The sequence below is a fragment of the Lonchura striata genome, chromosome 3 (assembly GCF_046129695.1).
Source record: "Lonchura striata isolate bLonStr1 chromosome 3, bLonStr1.mat, whole genome shotgun sequence".
NCBI lineage: Eukaryota > Metazoa > Chordata > Aves > Passeriformes > Estrildidae > Lonchura > Lonchura striata.
The window spans coordinates 49860199-49881411 of NC_134605.1; the positions used below are offsets into that span (position 1 = coordinate 49860199).

Below are 21213 nucleotides of genomic sequence, written 5' to 3' on the forward strand. Positions count from 1 at the left end.
ATATTCTGAGGGCTGGAGCACCTCTCCTATGAGGAAAGGCTGAGAGAGTTGGAGCTGTTCAGCCTGGAGAAACAAAGGCTCCCAGGGGACCTTATAGCAGCCTTGCAGATCCTGAAGGGGGCCTACATGAAACATGGAGAGGGACTTTTTGCAAGGGCATGTAAGGACAGGACAAGAATGCTGGCTTTAAACTGAAAGAGGGCATATTTAGATTAGTGAAAAAATTCTTCACTGTGAGGGTGGTGAAACACTGGAACAGGAGAAGCTGTGTATGCCCCATACCTGGAAGTTTCCAAGGTAAGCCTGAATGGGGTTTTGTGCAATCTGATCTAGTGGACTGCGGTCTGCCCATGGCAGGGGGGTTGGAACTGGATGATCTTTAAGGCCCTTTCCAATTCAAACCATTCTCTAACTTCACAATTTTTATAACATTCTCTTCCTCTCACTCCTCTCCTTAAGCTTTACTAAGTAAGGTTTTCATTCCTTTTATTGACATCCCATTCCAAAAGCAGCTGCTTCTTTCACATGCACAGGTATCCATATAGACTTTAGTTGTCATCTTCCCCACTCCCAGATACAGAGGATAATTTTTTCTTCTCTCTCCCTCTAACCACAATGCATATAGACTTTTAGATTTCAGAGTCAGACACTATTCTAAATGTTGTCTATCAATACAAAACACTCAAAAGAATTCCTGCAGAAATTAGATTTCCCTACAGGAAAAAGATTATGCATAGGAAAATACCACATTTTCATTGAGACATATCTGCAAATACATCTTAAATAGAGGATGAATAGAAAGATGTTTCAATTAAGTCTCAGCTCCTATAGCACAAGTATTCTCTAGATGGGAGTACTGAAAGTATTGCACTCGAGAACCGAAAGCACAGCCCCATTCAGGGGAAGTCTCCATTAGATGAAAGGCCATAAGGAATTAATGCAAAGGAAGATGAAGCTGAACACTTACAGCCTTATGAAAAGGAAGGACAATAAAAAACTACAAATATATAAATCCTACCAGCAATAAAGAATAAGAGAGGAACTTTCAAAGACACTTAGACAATAATAGCCACAGGAAAACCTGAAACCAAAAATGAGAAGTCACTTTTTCTGCTTAAAAATATACAACATAAATAGGAAGTTATACAGAAGCTTTCCATTGTGAACTGTGGGAATGTCAATAACCAAAAGAGCTTTACTGCAATTGACTAATTATCCCCAGCAGCCCTAAATGCTGCACTAAAGCACACAGAGAAGAGACTACAATACACATGTATACAGAGAATGCAAGTTTAAGGCACAAGCTGCTACATATAGAGCAAAACCTTGTAGTTACCTTTGGTTCAGATTAACCCAGCAAGTGTTCATTTGGTCAGTGGTTTCCTTCACCTTCCTTGAGTCATCATCACGATACTCTCGAAGCAGTTTATTAGAAAGATCATTGAATGCTGCCACTGTGATGTCACCTCTATGCAAATCCTGTACCAAGAGCTAAAAAGCAATGCCAAATGAGACAGATTAAAATGAGACTATTTCTCATATTATGCATTTTATCATATATTAAATATCCCTCATTTTTTCTTCTTTTCTAAAAAGCAAAATGTGCACGTTTTTCATCTAGGAGTAAAACTGTAATGAGGAAATCTACAGATATGAAATGTCCTGATAATGAATAATCAAAACATAAATAGGTGAGAAAAAGCTGTACTTGCCAGAACTGCCAAAGATTAGAGAAATCCTCTTTTATAGTTTACTGGCAACAGGAATAAAAATACTTCTGCATTTTGGGTAGCATGAATAAGTTTGAGTTATTATAATAGCAATATAAGCAGCATCTAAAAGCAGCATAAATTAAATGTGCAGTATGAGAATTTGATTTCATTCTTTAGGGTTTTTGGTTTTGGTTTTTTGCTTGTTTAAAATTAAGGAAACACATTAGAAACTTTCTTTATTATGGTAAGATATTTACAACATACCTTGACTTTAGAGAATCTAAACTCAAGAGTATTTCTAAATGAAAAATAGTATTCGCATATATGTGTATATATATATATTCAATTGCATATTATGGCCTCTAACTTTCTGTTTGGACATGGACCTGCTTTCACTTAAGAAAACAAAGTAGACCTCATAGCCCATTTTTATTGCCCTGATTATGCAGGGATAGGCACTAGTCAGACAGTTGTGCGAAGCACACAACTTTACTGTCTACTTAAACAGCTATGGATTGGTAGGCAACTCTCACTAATCATACTCCCTGCCTCTTTCATTACCCAGTTGCACCCCTATGTTGCCATTCATGAATATATATGTGCGCATATATATATATATATATGCACATATTTTTTAAACTCTATTATATCCCTGTTCTAAATACTGCACTGGTGAGAGCCTCTCCTCACTGCTTTGTGTATTAAGTTCTCACACTGTGCCACCTACAGCCCACCCTTTTTCTGACAACCACCAGGACAAAGGACACTAGACTCACAGAGTTATCACAGCGTGCTTGATATGATATAAAAAGCATCAAAGATTGCATGAAATAAAAGACAATAAAAAAGCATTGGATATTCCTGACACCCACAAGAAGTGAAATTCAGGACAATTTTAAATACCTTAGTCCATTCCTTGACTTACTAAGCTGTTAAATATTTCTATGAAGTCAATTCTGTAGCGGAATCATCAAATTTTAATTGATCTGGGGTTCAGACTTTTTACATAATATAATTTCTTTGATGCTAAATTGTACTAATTTCAGCTAAGCTTTCAAAGGCACACATGACACCTGTTTGCCTCCCAGAATGGGATTCTTGGAAAGTCTGGTATATTGAAAAGCATAGACAATTAAGAAAATAACATAGCCAAAAAGAGACAGAAAATAGTGCAACAACTAAATTGCACATTCACTCATCAATTGAATCCAGTAGCATTACACAGACTCAGGAATCTGGTCTGGAAAAAAATTAAGCATAAGTGGTCTTACTTTGCTGTCTGCAATCTGTTTGGCAAGCATCTCTTTCGGGGCCTGCAGGAGCACTCGCAGCCGGATCTCGCACTGCTCCATGAGGCGCTCCATCTCCTGCCTCTGCTCGTGCCACTGCAGGCTGTCTGCCAGCATGTGCTTCAGCTGCTGCTGCCGCACCTCCACGCTGTGCTGGGTGTTGTCCCACTGGCTCTTCAGCTGCTCCACTGTGGAGGACAACACACAGTGAGGCAAGTGAAAAAGTAGCCATAAATACCTCCTAATTTTCAGGGCAAAATATAACATATATACAATAGTCTCAATATTCAGTGTTTTAGTTCTCTGACTAGTTGGCATTCACAGAAGCAAATGAAAAATATCAGGTGTTTGGCTTCCTCTTGCTTAAGCAGGACAGCATACAAGTAACAACTATTATTTCTGGTATATTTCAAAGTCATTATTTACTTTCAAAGTACACACATGTAGGAAACTGTACGGCAGAGATATGTCAGCAGTTGGGCTCCAAGGAGAAAAATTTTAGGGTGATTTTAGGGTGATAGGACCAGCAAGTCATCTCTGTGCATCTGTAACTTAAACTGGTACAAATAAATAAATACTGTTTCGACAGTTAGTACAAAGAAAACTGAGCATTCCTGACCACTGTTTCATAGCACCTGTACTACAATTTTGGCCAGTGTAGAAACATTCTACAAGGTAGTAACAAACTACTTTGGCAATTTAATTCCACCACAGGTTTCTACAGAATTTAGTAGATTACACAGCAGAAGAGAGACATTATTGGTTACACCCAACTTCCTTCAAGTGGAAGGAATTCCATGCCTCTCTCAATGAATAGTTTCATTAGATGACAGATAAACACACTTAACCTTTAATAAACAAGGAGTGAAAAACACAACATAAGAGCCTAGAACAAAAATAGTGCATCACGAAAAGCAGTGAATCGGTCTTTGGAGAGAAATTCATGGCATCATACATTTTCCAGGACACTCACAAGACCATTAAAACAAGTGTATTACTTGAAAGTCTACAGAGGTGGAAACAGCTTTCTCTACTAGCTGTCGTGACAGTTACAGGGAAAAAATTATATTACTAAAGAATGTGATAAAAAAGAATGTTGTAAAAAAGTGAATGGGAAAAAGCAAAACCAAAAAAAACTAAGCTGGATTTCTTAGCCATCTCGCTACTCTGATCAGAATGAGGTACATAGTATGTAAGACATCCCAATGTATTTATTTTAACAATAAGTATGCCATTTTATTAAAAAATTAATACATTTGATGCTCAAGTCACTTCAATTTTCCATTAAGCCAAATGCTAAAGCTTGCACGTAAATTGAAACCATTTAAGTGGTTTACATTTTTTTTAATCTTTTGCAATTATACAAAGCCGTTGTGCTTCATCTGCTTGAGAAAATCTCTTAACTTTAATACATTCAATAATATTCTATTTAGTTCCACAAAGCTCTCAAAGACTGTGGCAGCAAAGCCCACCTGTCAGAGTAAATATCACTCCACAATGCTCATGGACAAACCTAATAATTTGTGCAATATAGATTGATCCATTTCAATGCACAGGCAGCTTGTGGATTAATTTTCAAGCACAGATATTTGACGCTTACGTAGTAGTATTGCTATGATAGCACAAACATTATTTATTTACTTTTTCTTATTAATGGACAGATTAGCCTTACTCTCTATACTGCTGACATATTTACCCTTTTTTCTACCTCCAGCAAAACAGGACAGAAAAATAGTGACATTCCTGGTAGCCTCAGGACTCAGTGGGTTCAAGAGGTAGGTTCCTAGAAAAAGCTGTCATGGGCACCAGTCTGATATCACAGGCAGAAGAACTAGAAAGAATTCCTGATGAGACTGGTTTTTTTCATTTCATTTGTCCATAAAGCAATTGGGATGGAAGTTCAAGAGAAGGAAGTTTTTATGTTTCTCCACTCCTATCAATTTGTGTAATTATGCTTCATCTGATGACACACAGCAGACTCCCACCAGAAGGTTGTAGGACATTGGTACATTCTGATACATATTCAGTGTCTATACATACTCAGTATTTAAAAAACAAGGCACATAAGCAGCCCAGAGCTTCACTTTTCTTCAAAGAGCAAACCTTTCTTAACAAATGTCAGTGGTAACAAAACCTTCAATTTTCATGTTAGGCAGAAAATCTTCATGCACATATGAAGCATCTTCTGGAAGCTTAATCCATGGCATCAACTTCTCTTTTCCCACTCTTGATGTGCACGACTATAGGGGAACTCAAACATCCAACACACAGTCCTTAACTTCTTGTTCAGCTTTTCTGAAGGATCCAGAACTTTTTGTGACTGACCCCATGTCAACCGACTCCCATGAACTACATGATTATTATGCTGCCCTGAGTTTCCACCTCATCCCTAGTTCTGAGTGACTGCAAACTAAGTTGCTTCTTTGAATCTTACTGCCCCTACCAGACCATAGTCTGTGAACCTCAGACAGCAGATGCCATCTCATCAGACCCCCAGAAAAAACACCCATCTGTGGGCTTCCTATCTGACCACATCATCTCCATCAATTCTTATGGACACCAAAGAAATTAACAAAGATAGAGTAAAGGAAAACTATATTACAGAGGAGAACATAAAAAAACCATATCTTTCCATTTTTACTTCTAACTATGTATTCCCTGCTGCATGAATTTTCTAATCTTAGCAACCAGCAAAGCTTAAGACTTCAAAAAACAGACTGCCCATTAGTTTCAAATTGTGACAATTTTACATTTCTAAGGTACCAGTAAAATAAATTTTCAAAGGGAATGGAGACCTTTTAAGTTAGAAATTATATTTTCAAGTACACATCAGTTAATTAAAATCTCTACTCTCAGTCAACAACTTTCAAAGTACACACACAAAGTCATTGTCCTAAAGTCAATACATTTATGTTTTTAACTGTAGAGTGACTCAGAGTTCAACAAAAAAAGAAACATAATCACCTCCTTTTCTCAATAAATAAAATCCCCATTCCTCTGTCTGTGGAGCAACTCAAATTCTTCACAAAATGTTTCAAAATTCCAGCAAAACTATTGACCTTCATAATTGAAAAAATGGCCAGTCAAAACAACCAACAGGCAATTCTTCCAGGAATTTTCATTAGACTGTTTGAGTGACAGCCACTTAATTGCCAAGTTTTCTTTTTCATGGAAGGCAACTTCAGCTATGCTCAATCAAGAATTTTAGAAAAAGATATTATTTTTTTACTGTCATAAAAATAATGTATTTGCAAACACAGGATTGATAAACTTACTTTTTTCTGTGATCTCTGTTCTAATGTCTGAACTGGAAGTTTTATTTTTCAAATTCTGAGCCAATGTAAAAACAGAATCAAGCTGAGGGTGCCGATGGTCCATATCTGCATTGGTTATCTGTTTTTAAGTCCAAAAAGTAGAAAATAGTTACATTCATCTGTATTATTTACGTAAAAAATTACACATCTCCACAACTATACAGCTGGTCCCATCATTACTGTAACCCTTGAATTGTCACAGCATGATAGCACTGCTTTAAAAAGCTAAAATATTGTAAATTGCAGTTACTAAAAATCCAGAGGTGAAGGTTAACCTATACAAACCACATAGTTACCACAGTTGTTGCACAACATTTTCCAATATCTATTTTTCATAGACTTATATGAAAATAAATTTCCATAACTTATTTTTCTCCTAATCAAGCTGGTATCATTTATATATATCAGAAGCAGCAGCGGGTGCAGGGGGAAAGTGAAGAACAACAACTGGAAGAAACAATCAGACTATATAATGTTGCTCTATAAACCATTGCTCTCATTGCTCTCTACATGTACCAGAAGCCCATATTTCAAGTATTATCCAGTTAAAAGAAAGTGTTTCCAAAGCTACATCACATTATTCTTCCAAATTCCAGACTATGTGAAATACTCACAGAAACAGTCTAGCACTTGTTTAGCCTATAGCTTTTACTCTACACTTAGCTAATTGATATTAAGTCAAATAAAATGAACCTTAATAGTTGCATACATCTCACTAATACTGCCCTTAGTCATGGTTCAACATAGCATGAGCTATCAACAGAAATAAACATTTACATCATAAGCATTTATGTTACAACTTTTAATCCTCTTAGCATATCTCTAGAAAACAGTTTAGTGTAACTACAGCAAACAAGACTCATTAGAAACCAGTAAAGAGTGAATCAAAGTTCACCCACTAAGCAAACATGAAGCTGCTCTGAAGTTTTCTGTTTAAGTTAACTATTACAAACCCTAAAAGCTGTTAGGAGGTATTCTCCAATTTCTTTGTTTTAAACAAAAAAAATAACAGTGCTTAGCTCACATAGGGACACAAGGAAAAAAAAAGAAAATGGCTCTGAAGGAGAAAGGAGTGTAATAAGAGCATTTAAAGTGTAACTTTCATGTCATGCATTTAGTTGCAGTCAGGGTTTTTTTCCCCCCTTAAGCATGCTATTGCTTTTAATTTCTTTAGTGAGTGTAAGAACTATTAAAATGTGAGACAATTTTCTACTAGCCTTCACAAAACACATACTTTCATTCGTGCAATAGTCCGATTGATCTCTTCAGTATTTCCCACAGTGACTATGTTTGACTTGAGCATCTGGTCAATCAATACCAACCAGTCAGCCAGCTCAGTTCTAGTTTTGTCCAGATCAGCAGGTGCAGAAAGTTCCAAAGCCTGCTGAGTCTGAACAGGAATTTCCAATGAAGAAGATGCTAGCACCACCTTTTGGATATCTGAAACAGAGTATGGGGGTTCTATTAAAGAAGTAGTCATGGCCACATGAGCAGTTCTCAGAATTACAGGGGGCTGTTTGTAATTCCTATAAATATGCAACAGCATCTACAGAGAAAGCACAGCAAAAAATTTATTTTAACAATCAGAAGCTAAGTAATGAGACTTATGCACCTTTAGGGCAGCTATTTTTTTACTGCATGGCAAAAATATTCACCCAAATGTTTCAGCCTACACTCAAAATAAACAAGACAAAAACTTGCAAAGACAAAACTACATTAAACCTAATGGAATGAAGCTAAACACTCATTTACACTTATCAAGCATTAAATCCAATATTTTTTAAGATAAAAATCTAAAACTGTCTTCCTCAGTTTTTTCCTTTGTAGCAAAAAGGTCTTCTCCGCTCTTGTCTCAGAATTCAATTAAGCACAAATGAAACTTCTGGAACAGAAGCTTCATGGACTTGGCATTACACAACTCTCTGAGGAAGGGACAGACACCCACTAGTTTAGTCACATCTTTCTCTCTTTTTAACCTGACACAACAAAGTAGTGAGAAATTAGCTGAATGAGTAGTAAGATTCACTCCAGAAGTTATGTTCTTGTTCCAAGAAACTCTAAGCTACATCAAGCTGGAGCATGAATATTTCACACTTCCCTCAAACAACAAAACACAGGAGTTTTGTTTAACAAACACAAGGTATGAAAGGAGAAGAAGATGAATTCAAGGTTTTAACAGGATTAAACAGAACTTGGTTTGCCTGAAATTTGTTTACTGGTGCTGAAATTAAAAAAAAAATTAGAGTTCATTCACTGAGGTCTGAGTTGCAAATTTTTTCAGGCAAGGGCTGTCTTCTTTATCTAAATTCCCAAAAGGGAGACCTGAGAATTTTGTTTACAATTTGTACTGTAAATTGTGAATTGCCTCCAACAACTTGAAAATATGACCAGTGTCAGTGTCTGATACAAGAATACATATTTAGACAGCTTTCCCTAAGAGATTCAGGAAGGTAAGTATCTAGCAGATAAGGCAGATCTGTCCCCCTAACCAAGCCAAAAAAACAGAATGGGCTTTATTTATAAGACTGCACAAAATCCACATGCAAGAGATACTTTACAAATAATTGGCAGTATGGAAAGCTTCTAGTGGATTTTAATTAGTCAAAGTCATGACCACAAATCCACAGGAAACATGCTGTCACAAACACAGCTATTTTAGTTTTTACTCTGTACCTGATGAGGAGATCTAAGCTTTATAAAAATATCTCAATTTCAAAACTCTTACAGGTACCCCAAAAGACTCCCCCTGTCCTGAGCAGTAGAGTGACTTCTTCCCTACCAAAATATTCCCTCTCCCCCATAGTAATGAGAAGGCAGCCTCAAGTTCAACACGACACTTCAGCATTTTTTATTTGTGTAAGTTCATAGTTTTTTCCTTTGTCAATTACTTTTGACTGCAAACAGGATTACACTCAAGGCAATTAAGCAGAACAGAAGGATCAATCACTCACCAGGAGGCTTTGTCTTTGTAACAAAACGGGACGGCCCAACAAATGCCTCCAATTCTCTCACTTTGTCAGGCACTTCTCTGAACACCTAGAGCCCAGCAGAGAAAAATAAAACAGTAAAACAACCTATATTACTGGCAGAAAAGTAATCTCTTACTGGAAGACAAAATATTCTACACATGCCTCAGATATATTTTAATTATTTTTGGAAGGTATTCTTTAAAAAACAATAAAAACTCCAAGAGGTGCTAAAGTGTTTTTTCAATACATTCCAGTGTCACATCTAAATATCAAAAATAAATAAATTGTTGTAGACAGGCCATTTACATGGTTTTTACTGTCTAAGCACCAAAACTATAACTCATTATTTAAATATGCATTGAAGAAAAGATGATGCAAAGCATGACTTGCTATCGGTCACATGAAATTAGAGAAATAGGGAACTAATTGACAAAAGAAAAAGTGTTACAACTCCATTGTAGTGAAAAAATATGTACCTATATGCTTTTTAAGAGTTTTTAAAAGCCAGTGATGAATATGCAGTGTTCAAGACAATGAAGGAATTCCTATTTTAATGGCTGAGCTGGTAAAAACACAACTTTTTCTTTCCCCAAACTATCCAAATTCCCTTTTCTCAATAAATTCTTACCACTGTCATCCATAAAATAATCTAAAATAATTCAATTTTTTCATTTGGGTCTCTAGGCTTTGCTTGAAAAAAACCTTGCTTTACTCCAACCAGCCTTGCCATTGAGATTGAACACAGGAGTTTCCAATTTATTATAATTTTTAAGAAGAATCCCAGAAACACTTAGTAAGATTTTATAACCTCTACCAAAGCTTCATTTCTTTTCCTCTTAACTGCTACAAGCATTCAACAGCTATGATTTACTCTAACTCTCAATTTCAAGTTAATACTTTCCAAAAAAAGCCAATACAAACAAACAAACAAAACAAACCCCAAAAAACCCCAAATATAACCAAATTAACTCAATCTGATGGAAAAATGTCCATCAGTATTTTTATGTGTAACTGGTTTGGGGTATGCTTTCTTATCATGCCTGTATTGTTTCTTGATCATTTTATGTACATGCTACATGTCACAGATACATGAAAAGGAAAACAACCATTCCAAGTATATCACTCTATTTTCAACATCAGGTACCCAATGCTAAAGAAATGCACACCTTATTCCATCTCACATTAAGGGACTGCAGGCAATCAGAAAGTCTATTTTTTTCCTGAAGATCAATATTTTTATCCAACAGTACTTCAGATTCAGTTCTGTTCAGCCATTCCAGTTTGTCACCCAGAACTTCCATCTCTTCCCTTAAGACCTAAAATGGACAGAGGGTTTTAGGCTAGAATAAAATGCATACATGCTTAATTAAAGAAGGAGAAAAGCTTTCTTTTAATTCCAATATCAGCCATTTCCCTGAACATAAACAGAGAAGTTTCTATTTTGGTTTCTGTGCTTGATCTAGAAATTATTGAAACATTTATTACCTTTCACTTCCAGCATTTATATTAAGGTAGATGACAAGAAAAATTACACTTTGATGACAAGCAGGAAATACTCAACTGACATAAGTGAATTTATTTAGGCAAACACAACTGCAACTATTTTACATCATTTATAAACACTTATTCAAGACTTTCATCTTAGATTTGGTCTAAAAGAGGTTGATTGGGGGTTTTTTGAGGTTTTTTGTTGCCTTTTTTAAAATTAATGATTTTTAAGAAACGAGCAAGCAGGTTAGTTAGACTGACTACTCCTCTCGTTGTTTTAGGATTTCAGAAACATTTTCTTTTACATATTCTATAAACCAAAGATGTTTTGTTGTGAAAGCCAGACACAAAACAGGAAAAATACATACATATGCACACAACTTACTTAAAATGGCCAAAACCCTTACAATTTAAAAAACAGGTAAGATAAAATCTTGCACACCTAAGAGATTATTACTACTGCCCAGTAAATGGGACAATGTGTTACCATTTAAGGTTATCAGCTTTTTTCTATAGGTTTTAGGAAATATAAAGTTGACAAATACACATCAACTCCAGTGAAATCCTACTTACTAAATTTTATCATCATTGTGTCATACACAGACACCATCTTCTGGCTACATACCAGTTACCAACTCAAACCAACTTCATTTCGAGGTGCATCTTGCCTGCGTAAGTAATCTCACAGAATTGTCTCACAAAACCTTAATATTTCTTTGGCTATTCACAGCGTGAAAATTGCCCTCTTCAAAAGCCACATCCTGATGCTTTACACAAGACATAGATATATACATATTTACACACTAATCAGTCTTGCCTGTAATTCTTGCAAGTTTTCCTCATGGTTGAATGTAAATCTTGTGTCCAGAGCATTTTCTACATTTTCCAACCAACAACGCAGCTCATCAAGCTTCTTTCTGTACTCTATCTGCTGCTGGCTCTCTCCTTTTAGCCTTAAAAGGTGAAACAAGAAGTCCAGCATATCAGTTCTAAATTACTTCTGATGCCATGGTCAACATTTTTTCAGTGCTTGGAGAATTTTAAGGGATTCATTTTATCATCAAAAGGTTCTACTGTCACCATTAAAATGCAAGATATTTACAAATAAATACTACTGTCTTAAAACCAGACAAATTTTAGTTCCAAAGTCATAAAATAGACTTTTAAAAGACTGCAGAAAACATTAAATGTAATTGATAGTAATGACAACACCTTCAGGCCTAATCATTGTAAGGTCACTGAATTTTTCCCCTGGAGGTTTTAGGGACATATATAATACTTGCACTGAATCACACTAAAACTTAATGAAATTCCTCAAATAATTAAGCAAGATCATATTTTATTCCTAAATGTATCAGGAAATGTTAAAAACTCATCAGCAAAGACTTACTAAGCAGTCAATTGTAGGTGGATTTATGAGAAATTTGTTCTAGAAGACAGTTCAAAACAGAGCTCTAAACATTAGGAAAATTCAGATTAATGACAGCATGCAATAGAATGCACACTCTCTCCCAGAGTCTATTCAGTGAAATTTTCCTTATTATATCTGGACAGACATCCAAATTTTTGATTAACTTATTACCTCTGTTGTCTATCCATGACCTCTGTTGTGATTGCTTTCCAGCGTCTATTCAATCCTGCCAGCTTCTCCTGTAGGAAGCTCCCATCTGTAGCAGACAGTTTCTGGATGATCCCTTCCCCAGTTCTGTTCAATGCTGAAATACTGGTCTGATGGCTGCTGATTCCCTCTTCAAGTTCCTGTCAGAAACATAAAAGCCACACAGAATTTTATTACTGACCTGAAGTGACTTTGATCTGGCTCATGATATGCAGGATGAATCCTGGGTGCATATTATTTTACTGAAAAAGACACTTAAAAACATATTACTTAGAAATGGATGCTGTTGACAAAGTTATTAATGCTCATTTACTGAATCTAATTCAATTTTCTAGGTGTCATAAAAAAATAGTGACACAGAATAGGCTATGAATATTACAAGAATCACAAGAATTCATTTAAGCCACCAGTTCTAAAATCAACACTCATCTCTGATTCCTTTTCTCTAAATGTACAGCACTTCCTAGTGATTCTAACAGATGGTCTGACTTTTAACCAGGTTGTTTCATAATCTATACCCCAAATATTTCTTTACCTTCAGAGTATTTTAGCTAGGATAATTATGGCAGTGCTGCCATGGTCCCAGACACCACAGAAAAATCCACAAAGCTAAAGAAACATGTCAGGATTAAATCTTCAAACACCCCTAATGACTGCAGAAATCTTACACTGTCAGCAAAAATTTCTTTATAACTTGATTAGGAATAAGGTGATTCAAGAAAGAGAAATGAAATGCCCTAGAAGAAAACTTCAAGCAGCAACAAGGATAAAACAGAAGCTGTGTCTTAGACAGAACTTACTTTTCTTTCACAACACACATCTGACACTTGGATGCCTAATACTCTCAAAAGAAAAAGAAAACCTGATCCTTAAAGTTATGCTTTCTTCTCCTTATTTAAAAGTAAGTACAATTTAAAAATATCAGGGAACTAAATTCCAGAACCAAAATCTAAAAAAAAAAATCACATGTAAGACCCCTGTAATTAGAATCTTCTCTTTTTCTAGATTGTTTATACAAGGCAGTATCTCCAAAAGACATTTGTTTAAACAAATAATTTGCTAAGTTATAAATGACCTTTATTGGGGTCCATTTTTTTTAATTACGAGTGAAAGGTAAGTGAAATAATACACTGGATTTTTTATCTAATTAACATGCTTTTGAAGCTGTAACAAAACTTATAAACTGAAAAATTATGCCAACATTTGAATTATCAAATTATTTCAAACCAATCAGTTTGATCAAGGATTTACTAAGAGTGATCAAATAAGCCCATATAAGCAGGAGTTGAGCTCTTCTCCAAGAATAAATTTTAAACTGCAGCCAAAATAGAAATGTTAATAGTTACTGCTTTTTGAAGTGTAATTGCACAGCCTGTCTGTAAATCCATATGTCTATCTATAAAACTACAATTTTAGCCAAAAATCTAGGCTGTTTCCAGCTTGCTCATTTTCTGCCCAATCCCACATACCTGCTGGTGCAGCCCAGCTGCCTGCAGCTCCAGGCTGCCATCCGGCCCCCGCGCATCAGCCAACAGCTCTTCAGCCTCTGCTATCCAGTGGGAGAGATCATTGAGATCACAGTGGAACTGCCTCCACGCCTCAATCGCTCTATCAAAGCAACTGTGGGAAAACAAAGGATTGAAAAATTATCCAAAATTTCAGTTAGAACACTAGGAATCCCATTCCAGCGAGTAGAAATTTGCCTTACAGAACAGAAAGACTAACACACAGCCTGGTTAACCAAGTCCTAGCACTGAAGGCTTCCTGGCACAGTAGCAACTGGTGAAAGCCAACAGCACAGACCATCATTAACTTCCAGCTGAAGGAAGAAAGGGCAGTCTTCAGCAAACTTGTTCTATCACTTAAAAAATAAAGATTAATTAGCTACATCAAATTGGTCTGCAGAACCCTCTCCTCCTTTATCATGAAAATTCAGCTATCAGACAGTGTGATATATGATGAATTGATCAGATTTTTTTTCCCTCCTTCATAAGGAGTAAATGGGGTGCTGGTGTCCAGAATTTATTAAGTGAAGGTGATTTTGATTATATGGATTATATATTTGATTATATAGTATTACCAGTGACCACACATAAGTAGGTCTTATAGAATTTAATCACACAATAATTTACCAGATACTTCATTGTCATAATCTTTGTAGCCTCAAATTAATGTTTCTTAATTTGAAGGGCAACATCTTCTTGCATGGAACAGACAGAATAACCACAGTCAGAAATTTGTTTCTTAATAAAATGAGAGTTCTGTTATGTTAACAAGCTAACAAAGTGAGAACATGAGAAAAACATGTCAGAAAGGAATGGAGTGGCTTGTTTCTATTTGTTGATTATTAACTATTCCAAACTAATAAAACCAGTCATCTTTAAAGACCTAAGAGGCTAAGACTGCTGTTAATCAGAGGACCCTCTATTTTGACTGAGTAACTATGTCATTTGCAGCCCATTATTGCAAATAATTGCAACAGTAAAGACTCCAGGGTTATTGCACATTTACTGATAGAATCTGAAATTAGCAGCATAACAAAGATATCTAAAACTGAACTTTAAAGAGCTACCATTTCAACTATATTTTCACTAATTAATGTCAACAATCCTATAGTTCTTAGTGAGATTAATTTCATCAAAATTAAATCTCATTTTACAAAAGATCCATATTTCTTGATATAAACATGGCTTGTTTTTGTTATTATTATTAGCCAGTTAACATGTCTTAAAAGAAGTCTTACAAATTTAAGACTTAAAGAAGTCTTAATAATCTCCACTTTAATTTTTCTAACCTAATCTCCTAGGTTCTACCATTTCAGTTTCAACATATACCCTAGACCAAGCTGTACACTGACCCCAAATCTCAGTGTCCCTTTATTTCTCACATACGTTTCAGTCTAAGCATATTGTCTCATGACAATAACTCATTCCACATTTAATGAGAAGATGCATTCTAAGCACTTAAAGCAGATTAAAAGAAGGTTTTATAGGTTTCCTAAAAATTACAGTTTTTGAGGGAGTTTTGGCCACATAACTTTTTCAGAATACAGACTTTTAAGCCTTCAGAGAACACTGAGATACAAAGTTTTAACTTGTGCTATTTCTGTTGTGATACTGCAGGTCTATCAGTATTTTGAGCAATGAGCCAAGTTTCACTCCAGTTTTGAGTCAGATGCATGTGCTGCTGTTTCCCTACAGACTACCTCATCTGAAAGCTAAAAGTACCAAATTCCTGTGACTACTGCACCAAAACTTGGCTATCATTTGCCTCCTCTGCAGGAATCCACTGTTTCCAAACCACATCTCATTCCCAAGTCATCAACATTCTTAGCACTGGGAGAAAACCCACAGCAAAAGCCGCAGACCTGGCAAACCAGCACAGTTATAAACAATTCAAAGCATTAAGTCTATATATACATACAAAATACACACATTTTACTCTACACATGTTCAAATGCAAGTGTAGTCAGCTGGATTTAGTTGACTACTTGGAAGCTTTGCTAAGTAAAGAAGAATTAAACTCGTGCTTGGCTTCATCAGCGCATTTACCAAAGGTTTAACTACTTAGATGACATTCAATCACAAAATCTTTACTACCTCTGAAAACTAAATCAATCTTTTGCCAGAGGCTTCAGATGCTGCTTCTTCTAATTTTGTCAAAATTTCCACCCACTCCAGAAATAGAAAAAAGCCCAAGATTATTAAGGAGATAGTCATCCAGCTTATACTTAGTGCAACACTGGGAAAAGCAAGATTAAACTTGACTAAGAATTCTTCTTTGTAACAGAAAGGAATTAAAAACACTAATGCCATTTTAATATTGCAATTAATAATGTCTTCAGTGATCAAAGACCATGCTTCTACTAAAATTGCAGCATTTTATACATTCAAGAAGCTACATATAATTTATCTAAATTAGTAGTCCAGTAGTGCCTTTCTGTATGAAAATGAAGCCCAATGTTATTCTCATTAATATGGAGAGCTTTACAAACTTTATGAAGGTCAAGATTAATTTGTATCAGCAAAGTGACTGAAGAGGCAATCTGTTGCATTTTGCCACTTCTTCATAAACATTGAACTTACTCTTTGAACTTCACTTACCTTTTCCAATAAGAAGACTAGGTTTCTGGTTAGCCCTGGCTACTTAATCAAAGCAAATCTGAGTAGTAAATGCAACTGTACTCAGGAAACATTACCATTACTTAAAGCTTTTCAAGTAAGTTATGAGTGGAAAAAGAGGCATAACTAGCTTAAAGTATACAGTATATATGAGGACAATAAAATAGCTATAGGCATATAAATATGGGTGGGCACCAGATTTGGGAACTGTCTCCGAATTCAGCAGGTGACCACGAGCATTCAAGCAAGAGCACAGAAAGTTCTACATAGCTGGCATCACTGTTTTCTAATTTAAGAACCCACAGTGAAACAACATTGCCTGCTGAGTTATTAGAAATCTTGATCCTTCACTCATTCAGGGGCCTAGAGTTTCTGGAAGTCTCTATTTAGATGATACCACCAACTGATTTTTATATCCCTACACATTTATCAGTGCTCTGAGAAAGAGCTGGAAACATCTGCTTATGTAATACACACTCTTCCTCAAAACATCTCTTAAAAATACACTACCAAATGGTTTTGAAATCAGATTTCTGGTGCTTCAAAGCAAGTAAACGTGGTTAGGCATACCTTATGCTCTACAAAACTTCTGCAACATCCATTACCTTACATCATCATTAAAAAGGAAATACCATAAAACAAATGAACTACAGTATAAGCCTTTGCATTTAATTAAAAATTTCATAGAATAAATTTCAGTTATTAAGGGTTTTTTTGCATAGCAGCAATCTCAGTATGCAATGCTGTTTGCAGTGTGAGCGCCTTCAGCTTAGTGGTAACTTTCTGAACACGTACTTTGACACATTTACAAATTCCAAATTAAAATACTCCTCTAATACACTTTCCCAAGAATGCCTAAGTGGCATTGAGTTGATTTGAAAAATTTAAAACTGATTCAGATAATGTAAAAAAGTTTAATGTGTCTTCTGTAAGGGGTGGAGAGAAATCAAACTTTTTACCCAAGTGGCAGGGAAATTAGAAACGTCTATTTCTTAAACACTTATTTTAGTATTCTCTTGGTTTCCTAACCTCAAAATTTTCTAATCAGGTTGTCTCTTATCTTCAAGTACTTACAACAAATATTATTGACAACTGTCATAGGAGCTATATTTTAAAGACCCCATTCTTTCAAACTGCATCCTTCCTTCAAAAAGCAAAAAATCAACCTTGAATTCTTAATTAAAAGATGTCCTACTCAACATTATTTTTCCAGAAGTTTGCTTTGTGATGCCTTTACAAAACCAAAATTTTATGTTCTATAAGCAAAACCTTCTGTTTCATAAACTAGAAACAATGAGCTTCATAAAAGCAACCGAACTAATTTCCATTTTAACAGTTTCAACATTTAATAATTCTGGAAATTATTTTATAATACCAATAAATAGAAGCTGATAACACCCAAAGTCAACTTCATCATTAAGGTCCATTTGAAAAACACTTATATAAACATGCACATAAAGTATTTACCACATGGCCACAGAGACCAATCATGCTTGACTTACCACTTTCGATCATTGTACATTCTATTAATTCTGTCCCATTCTGCATTCAGCTGTGTTAGTGCATCTCCTATTTGTATTGCCTCAGGTCCAGATGCTTCCAATATAACATCAGGTTGCTTTTCATGGATTACTGCAATTTGATCCCCAAGTTTATCCAAAATATCTTTTATGTTCTGCAAGTACAGTAATGGCACAAGCCATTAGTAAAGTCAACACTAGCAGGAAATAAAAGAAAAATACCAAAATAAAATATTTTCAAAATTCTTTTCCAAAAATTAGCATCTACAGTAAGACCATGACCACCAGTATCAGCAGTTTACAATTTAAATCGGTTTTAGCAACTGAGCTGAATAGTTCATCTTACCCTTTAAACATGTATTCTTTTCAGGATCTATGAAAAGGATGTAATAATTCATATATATCTAATTTGTTCCTAAGGTAAAGAACACATCATACTTCTCAAAACAACAGTGTCTTCACTATTAAACAAATCTGCCCATGTCACTACGTATACTCTTTCCTCATATACAAAATGGACCACAACATGCAACTTCATCATGCTACATGTAAACTCCTATATGCAGAGAACTCCAAAAGAATAAGGCTGCATAAAGGCTTTAGATTTAAATTACAAAGTTAAAGTAATCAATTTTAAATACCACTGAACTATGATGTGAAAATTACTTTAAACCAAATACTGTTGTAAGACTGCCTTGGTATTCAGAAGACAAACAGTCCATGCAGACAGTGGAATTTACTTATCTTTTTGAATTTAAAACAGTAATACTTGTAAAAATTCTATGCTCTGCTATTTGCTTTTTCTGAAAACATCCTTAGACTATACCAAAACTTCAAAATTAGATGAGACACCTGCACTAAAATTAAGTATTTTAAACCTGCATTAACATAGCCACACCTAACTGCACTCAAGGCACCACAGAAACAGAGTAAGCAGGGGTAAGAATTTCATCAACAAAAGAAAGGCTGTCTCCTTTACCAAAAGCTGGCACCATCCCCATTTCTGTTTTTATAAAATATACAAAAAAACCAAAACATGAGAAATGGAAGCATGTACACAGGAGAAAGAAAAGCATATCAGAAAAATGGACTGGAATTCTGAAAAGCTTTTAAAGGACCTACATAACAGCTGCAGAAACAGCTAATCTAGCTCTCTGTGAGATGCAGAGCCCAACTACACCTCAGATATGACACATGGACCCCACTGTGATTCCCAGTCCAGAGAGGTACATCTACATTGCACCATGCCATGTGTAATTCCCAACTCCAATGGATGGTTTCTGAGGGAATCTGTTTCACACTCTTTTGTATGCTAAGAATTAACCAGGGCTCAGATTTCTCCATACTCAGCTCATATTTGACAGCAGGATTCAGTATTTTCAAGCATAATTTCTTCATCTCCTTTTGAAATAGGTGAGGTCCTCAACTATTTCCTCACTACTAATCACACAGGTAAATCCACTGGCTGACAATAAGAAGGGGAGCTTAAAGCTGAAAAAATATTGCTGTTTTGTTCATCAGAACAGGTACCATCGTCTTGTGGCCTCACACACAGCTTCATAAAAAGTCAAGAATCACCCTTTCTCCTGGTCCTGTTTGAGCAATTGTTTTCACATGACCTAAGAACAGCAGCTGTATTAAGGCTATCAAGCAGGAATGTAAGGAGATTTGCTTTAGCATTTCTCTAAGTGTTATGTAGAGTATGATGAGAAAAATACAGGTGTCCACAACAAATTAAATCTTTCTCCCTCAACCTCCCACCCAGTTTTCATGTTGTATCCAGATTATGCATAGAAAAAAATTAGCCAACAGAACTGTCATTTTTTAGTTTCCAGTGCATATTGATCCTGTATATACCAAGCAAAATCATAAATGTAGCAATAGAGTTGTAAAGGTGGTGGACTTTCTTCTGCTGCTTCCCTTCTCCACTCAGAATATAATGCTTAGGCAGTACCTTCAGTGCATCTTCCTGAGCTGAAAAATCCTCATAGATGCCAGTATTCAGCTCTGGTGCATTCAGCAGCAGTTCAACATCAGCCATGGCCAGCAAAACTTTGTTGATTTCAACCAAGTACTCAGCTGAGAAAGGCAAGGTCCTAACTCCTGTAGCAAATTGGCCTTTTAACCTCTGCTGGACAGGGATTGCCTAAAAACATGAAAATTAATTTTATATTTAAAACAACAATTTTATGAAAAAAATCCTAAATCAATAAACTATACTCACAATAATTATTTTTGTACATTAGAAGAGAAAACAAAGGCTTTTCTAGCAAGATTATATTATTTCAGATAGCTGCGAGTCCTGCACAGGACTGTTTATTTATTTTAAAAGTTAGAAAACAGTTGATATCATGCCTCAAAATTACTCCGTAATATTCTTGATTAAAACTCCAAACAATGGGAAGGGTACCACTCTAAGTGTGTCTTAACTTGATCCTTACCATTTCCAGAAATAACACTTCTTGACTGAGCCTGTATCTGGTGTTACAAGCTACTCTGTTTCCTTCATCACCAAGACACCAATTCACTGAAACACTTATTCCCCATCTACATTCTTTTCAATAAGCATCCCCACCCTCACCCACATTTTCTAACCATTTTTAAAAAATAAATTAGTGCTCCACCAGTACTCCAATATTTTGCAGCAATAAGACAGTAACGCCTCCAGAGCTTGCCAATTGTTTTCTGCTCTGGCTGCGAGGCTAGGCAATCTAGCCAAGTTAGTAGATAAGAGAGTAAGAACAGTAATTTAATGCAGCTTTTTCTTGGCTCACAAATAGTGGCTGGATCTGAAACATTGGGAAGATTGCTACAGGAAGCTATCCCTCTGCCATGCCTGGCAAAAAATTAGCAGAGGCAGGTGAAGCAGACTGACAGAAAACATTTTTAGCAGAAGATGTTTATTGTCAAAGAGGATTCCGTTACCATCTCTGAAAACAGCCTAGTTCTTTCAAATTACTAAATAAAAGAAAGCCCACTTCCAAATATTGACGAAATCAAACAACTTTAAATTACCACGTTGTACTTGGTAAGCGAATCAAGCAAGATAGAGGCACAGGACTGTGGGATTTGCTAACAGCTAAGAAAACTCTAAAGAGTGAAGAAAAAATGTATGTTCATTGCAATTTCAGCCAGTGAATTTTACTTTGCAATTTGTCTGAGCTGGGTGCACACATGAAAAT

General features: G+C 35.6%; 1 protein-coding gene across 2 annotated transcripts in view; it reads right to left on the minus strand.

Moving 5' to 3' along the window:
- UTRN (utrophin) overlaps window positions 1–21213 on the minus strand; it is a 305876-nt gene that overhangs the window by 186953 nt on the left and 97710 nt on the right. For both annotated transcript variants that reach the window (XM_077782132.1, XM_077782130.1), the window contains 11 exons: window positions 19986–20177; window positions 18014–18186; window positions 13860–14010; window positions 12355–12530; window positions 11590–11725; window positions 10451–10600; window positions 9267–9351; window positions 7550–7755; window positions 6277–6394; window positions 2984–3189; window positions 1337–1491 (listed from right to left, as the gene is read on the minus strand). In XM_077782132.1, the coding sequence (XP_077638258.1) occupies window positions 1337–1491; window positions 2984–3189; window positions 6277–6394; window positions 7550–7755; window positions 9267–9351; window positions 10451–10600; window positions 11590–11725; window positions 12355–12530; window positions 13860–14010; window positions 18014–18186; window positions 19986–20177 (1748 nt within the window). The remainder of the gene's footprint in view (window positions 1–1336; window positions 1492–2983; window positions 3190–6276; window positions 6395–7549; window positions 7756–9266; window positions 9352–10450; window positions 10601–11589; window positions 11726–12354; window positions 12531–13859; window positions 14011–18013; window positions 18187–19985; window positions 20178–21213) is intronic.